Source organism: Syzygium oleosum, unplaced genomic scaffold, assembly GCF_021117445.2.
Source record: "Syzygium oleosum isolate NSW1041296 unplaced genomic scaffold, Sole_v2.1 Sole_v2.11, whole genome shotgun sequence".
NCBI classification, from domain to species: domain Eukaryota; kingdom Viridiplantae; phylum Streptophyta; class Magnoliopsida; order Myrtales; family Myrtaceae; genus Syzygium; species Syzygium oleosum.
The window spans coordinates 10,139,552-10,145,507 of NW_026607495.1; the positions used below are offsets into that span (position 1 = coordinate 10,139,552).

At 39.9% G+C, this 5,956-nt stretch overlaps 1 protein-coding gene across 1 annotated transcript; it reads right to left on the bottom strand.

Moving 5' to 3' along the window:
• Positions 1 to 2,044: 2,044 nt before the first annotated feature.
• LOC115680522 (receptor-like protein 13) lies at positions 2,045 to 4,123 on the bottom strand. Its single transcript, XM_056315775.1, has 2 exons — positions 2,858 to 4,123; positions 2,045 to 2,458 (listed from the first exon to the last, which is right to left on the bottom strand). The coding sequence occupies exons 1-2, from the start codon at positions 4,121 to 4,123 to the stop codon at positions 2,045 to 2,047; spliced, it is 1,680 nt and encodes a 559-aa protein (XP_056171750.1).
• Positions 4,124 to 5,956: the final 1,833 nt, after the last annotated feature.

Here is a 5,956-nt window from a genome sequence, read left to right on the forward strand (position 1 = left end):
GAGTGATCAGTTCTCGGGCGAGATTTTACTATAAGCACACTGACAAATTACACGTTTTATAAATCCCAAAAATGGGCCGAAATTCGGAATGTCACATCTAGAATTACGTGGTAGCTTAGGTAGGGTTTAGGATGCAACTTATTGAGAAGTGTCTCATGGTTGTTTCAACCAAACCATTTCAGAGCACCCGCCTGAGCCATGAATCTACCGCAGCTGCCGCAGCAGCGTTTTGGGGATCTCGGTGCACACCGAGCATTCAGGAGTAGAATATACCTAGGCTGCTAATTCCTTTTGAGGTCGAGGACGCTATCCGTAGAAGCCAGTTGGTGTGCGTATATTATAGGTTTGATATTAAATTAGTGAGTGCTTGATGTAAATAGTTGGTGGTGTAATCAGGAAATCCGTTTGGGGTGTGTATTATCAGTTGATGTAAATTTGATGAGTGTTGAAAGTATTTGGTTGTAAGGAATTGGATGTTGTATATTTATATATCGAGGTATAGTATTCTGTTTGGTGGTTTAGTTGTTTGCTTCTCCCTGGTTCTCCAATATTATTGTCCGGGATAATATGATCTGTTTTCGCCGCGAATTTACTCTGATGGAATCTTTGGGTCGGCGACGATTTTCTGGGACGTCGCACTGATTCGACCTGAGTAAGGATTGCGCACGCTCGATGGAGTTCGGGGCATGACAATATTAATTGGGTCACTCATTTTGCATCACGTTAATTTCCAAGAAATTTGTCATATATTCGTATTTTGGATTTGTTATCATATTTCATGTCACGTCTGCACGTAGTTTTATACGGTGATTTGCATATCATACTTGCATAATTACGTGCTAGATGCTGATGTTAGATTGACCTGCTGGATTTTCATCTAAAGTTCATATTTATGGCATGTTAACAAGTCACACACTTCGATTACTTAGGAATTCTGCATATGGGAATCACTTCTTGAATATTTGCATAACTAGAAAAAATTATATTGCATATCTCATTGCGTTCGCCTTTGCATCTTTAAGCATGTAGATACTTTTTCACATCTTTGCATATTAAGATAGGATTTCATGCTTTATCTGTACCATGATAATTGGCATGTTAGAAAATTAGACTTCTCATGAATAGATGTATTAATAGCTTTCCTTGGCTGTATTTTCATTCCAAATGTGCATGTGTGCACGTCCAAAAAGTCGAAAAATGGGAAAATCCCGTTGATTCACCCAATCTCCTCCGGCCGAAATTTGCTATAGGGAGGATCAATTGGTCTCTTTCCAAAGATAGAGGGGTTCCATGTGTCAAGCTGAAAGATTTCTACACCTGCCAAGGATTCCATCCCAATGTCAGACTTTCCTCACTAGGCAATAAGATAAGGAATATGGACTCCACCAATTCCATCGTGAGGCTCTTCACCGAGTTGTCTTGCCGATTTTGGTGAGATTTGTCTACTGGTAGTCTTATCTTTTGGCCAGGAATCATGTGCCAAATGTATGGCTGATTGGTAGGAGGAATGAATTGCTTTGAGTGGGCGTGAGATCAATTAGAGAGAAGATCAGTACCCATGAGCGATCACGGAAGATATCATCCCTTTCTTGATCCTCTTGCCTCACTTCTTCAGACTTGATCCGTTTTCCTTCTTCAAGATTTTCTTTCCTTTGACCAAGCACGACCCATTTGACTAAATATCTTGCAAATATGCTCTAATGCTAAACGTAAAATGTAAGTGCGATATTGATATTTTGATGCAATCAATGATTAACTAATCGTGTTACTAAAATTTATGTATCAACAGTAGCTATCAGATATTTCTTGTTTTGATTAATATTTACAAAAAATTGTGAATGCTGAATTCATTTTGGTTGTGAACTAAACTATCCTCTACCAATTTTCAACCAAATCAAATCTCCCAATATTCATATTAGCAGTACAAGGAATATCAAGCGTTCAAAAGGCATAATTAAGACTCAAATGCTTACAATCTTATTAAAAAAGGTTCTCCACTGTTTCATCATATTTTTCCAATACAAAATTCTAAGAAGAACAATCTCTACCCGGGAAAGGATGGGATAAGCTTATGAACAAGCTCGAACAACACATGCTGATAGTACGAGTTTATGTAGAGAAAAAGAACCACTCCAAAAAACGCCACCACATATGATCCTGCAAAACTCCACAAGAAGGCTTCTCTCCAAGAGTCATCCTCCCCGGTATGATTAAAAGATGGCAGTGTTCCCGGCTCCTGATTTGATCCATCACAGCTTGTTAATGGCGGTCCACAAAGAAGAGGGTTACCTTTATAACTTGCTTCACCGAAAGTTCCAAATTGGTTTTTTTGATCTGGTGTCCTACCTGACAAGTTGTTGTGAGCCACACTAAAATCTGATAGCGCGTAGAGCTCTGTTAGTTGTGGAGGGATGGAACCGGTTAATCTGTTGTAGGACAGGTCCAAGCTCTCTACATTCTTTAAGGCTCCGTTCGTTTGGCGGAAAATATTCTCCCGGAAAATATTTTACCCCCCCCCCCCCCCCCCCCCCCCCCCCCCCCCCCCCCCCCCCCCCCCCCCCCCCCCCCGGGCCCCCCCCCCCCCCCCCCCCCCCCGCCCCCCCCCCCCCCCCCCCCCCCCACCCCCCGCCGCCCCCCCCCCCCCCCCCCCCCCCCCCCCCCCCCCCCCACCCAAAAAACAAAACAAAAAAAATTAAAAAAAATAAAAAAAAAAAAAAAAAAAAAAAAAAAAAAAAAAAAAAAAAAAAAAAAAAAAAAAAAAAAAAAAAAAAAAAAAAAAAAAAAAAAAAAAAAAAAATAAATTGGAAAATGTTTTCGGGATAGGTCCCATCAAATGGTTGTGTGATAGGTTCAATGCTATAAGTTCACTCAAGTAACCGACCTCTGGAGGAATAAAGCCAATCAAATTGTTTTGAGAGAGATCCATTCCCGACATGAGTTTTAGAATGTTACCCTTATAAGATTCCAACCTCCTCTTTGTCACGAAGTTTACTTCTTCTAACACATCCATATTACCAAATATGTCACCTTCATGGTACCAATACGTGAAACTGAATTTGACCTTATAGTCGTGTAGTTCCCAATACTCAACCCATCTTCTTAAGAGAAAAGACCGACTAGATAACCCATACTCTCCAAATGTCAAATCTTTCAAACAAGAAGGAATTTTTCCAGAAAGATTATTATTAGATAGATCCAACATGCTCATATTCTTCAACAGGCATACATCCAGAGGGATTGAACCTTCAAAATTGTTTCCTTGCAATAGAAGAACCTTCAAGGTCTGAAGTGAACTAATCCAGCTAGGTATCTCACCTGATAATGCATTGTATCTTAGATCCAGTGTGACAATTGATGAAGCTCCAAAAAGAAACTCAGGAAAATGCCCAGCAAGCTTGTCATTTGTTAAATGCAAGTACTTCATAAATGTAACCTTGGTACATGGAGGTATATCCGGCCCAAGGTTGTTACTTGAAAGGTCTAAACGCCTGAGACGTATTAAGTTGCAGAAGTTGAATGGTAAAGGACCTCTCAATAAATTACCCGAGAGCATAAGCCCAGACAAGAGCTGAAGATCTCCAATCCAATTGGGAAGTGTTCCAGATAGGAAATTATGACTAACATCCAAAACCCTTAATATGGAGCTATTTAATAAACCAGGTGTTATGTCCCCTGTAAAGCGATTGCTATCCAGATACAAAAATTTTAACTTTCTCAAGTTAGTAAACCTCGGGAGCATTTGGCCTTGCAAATTGTTGCCCGACAGTTTCAACGTAGAAAGTGACAAGCAATCTTTAGCGAGTGTTTCTGGTATCTCTCCCGAGAAGCCATTATTTGACAAGTCCAATATTGCCAGTACTTTCATATAGCCCATTGAGGGAGGGATTCTACCTTCTAATAAGTTGTTTGATAGGTTCAAATATGCCAAATTCGGGAGGATAGAACCAATCCATGGTGGAAGCTCTCCTTCAATAACATTTGCAGACACATCGAACCACTGCATGCTGACAAGATTCAAATTGGACGGCAAATCAAAAGCACCTGACAAATTGTTGCCTGTGAGTTCGAACCGTGCTAGATTTACATTGTTGACCAATATCCAATTTGGAAAATTTCCGGTCATTCCATTGTGGCTGAATTGAACGCTGGCCAAGTCATGTTGTTCTTTCAAAAAGCTGGGAATCACACCATTTGCGTCTTTGTTGAGCACACAGTTTGATAAACCAAACTTTTTCAGCTGAAATGAAGGAAACCAAGTGGGCTCTTCTGTATTTACTTCCAGACAATTATAGTTGTCAATGAGCTGGAATACCTCAAGGTTAGAATTATTAGCCAAGGAAGCAAGCGAAAGAGAACCTTCAAAAGCATTTCCAGAAAACACAATATATTCAAGTGACTTGAGATTAGAGAGCAGAGATGATGGAATGGCCCCGCTAAAATTGTTATTTCGAACATCAAGCGCACGGAGTGAGGTCATGTTGCATAAGCATGAAGGAAGAGGACCCCAAAATCCATTACCACTTATATCCAACTCTTCAAGGTTCCTCAATCCGCACAAGCCTGTTGAAGTGGACATTGCAACTATCAGTGTCATCACTAAATCCTATTTGTATGATTAAAACACTCAAGATCGCGGTTCACGCTGAGAATGGAGGACGGAAAGAGGGAGCAATCTAATATCCAGAATAGAACCAGAAAGAAATTGGTAAGATGGATCTTTGCAGTTGAATTACATCGCCACAATGCTTCATCTCCACTATTTTTTACAGTACATTAATTAGAGCAAGAAGAGAATCTTAATTACTTCCAGAGTTTGACAACTTTTCAATTGGATTCGAAATGAAGTCTAATGCTGATATTATTCCTAGATTTAAGGGGTAATTGCATGGGCAATCTCCTGTGCTCGGCGTTCAGTATAGTTTCTAATTTTTTTTACCAATTTAATCCTATCATTTTCAAAATCGATGCAATGCGATCCTTTCGGCAAGTGTAGTACCAGATCATGTGCTTTTTTTTTTTTTTAAGGTTGCATGCCCCACAAGTAAGCGGTGGAGGCCCCCAAAACATCATGTGGACCTGCAAGTCACTTTTTTTCTTCTTTTTCTTTTCTTCATTGTGCTTCCTTTTTCTTTTTTCCATTTTATTCTTCTTCTTCTTCCTTGCCCTTCCATGTCCTCTGCGCCACCAACTTCCCACCACAACCCGCCATCGTCCACAACATCTGCACCATCGTCCCAGCCCACTATCCATCACTGCCGCCTCGCTGCATGTCCATCCTCATCCTGACCTCAGTTCGGAGGCGTTGCAGCCTCAAATTTGAGGCTGCTGTAGCGCAGACAGGGGACATGTCACTTCAGATCCGAGGTCGTGTGGCTAAAACCAAAGGCCGTGTGAGGGTCTTATGGTGGTGGTGATGTCGAATCTGGCGGTGGTAATGGCGACCAAGCTTCGTGGTGTGATGATCGGTCTGAACGTTGAGGTGAGTGGAGGCGGCAACGGGCGGTGGCGCTAAACATGTCGAGTTTTTTAAAGGCCGCATGAGTTTTTCTTATTATTATTATTTTTGTTCTATTCTATAATTTTTTCCCTTAATGGTAAAAACCATTTTTCAAATAAATTAATGTATTCATTATAAATGTGTTTTTCTTTTGTTTAATTTCTGTCATTTAAGTTTACTGATATAAATTTTTACTTTCTTCTATAATCAATTTCATTATGATATTTTAAATCTCAGTGAAATGTATATATTTTATGAAATAAGGTAAAAGTGAAATGATAATAAATGAGATGTATTATTGCCTCTTTTAGTTTCTGGTTTAAATTAACTAGTCTTAATGTACGGGCATAGTTTGAATTAGTGGGATCGATTGTTTGTTGTTTCTTAGTACTTTTTATTTAATGAGGAATGCAAGGAAACCGTTTCCTTCATCTTCCTTTTTTTCTCAACCTCAGTTAT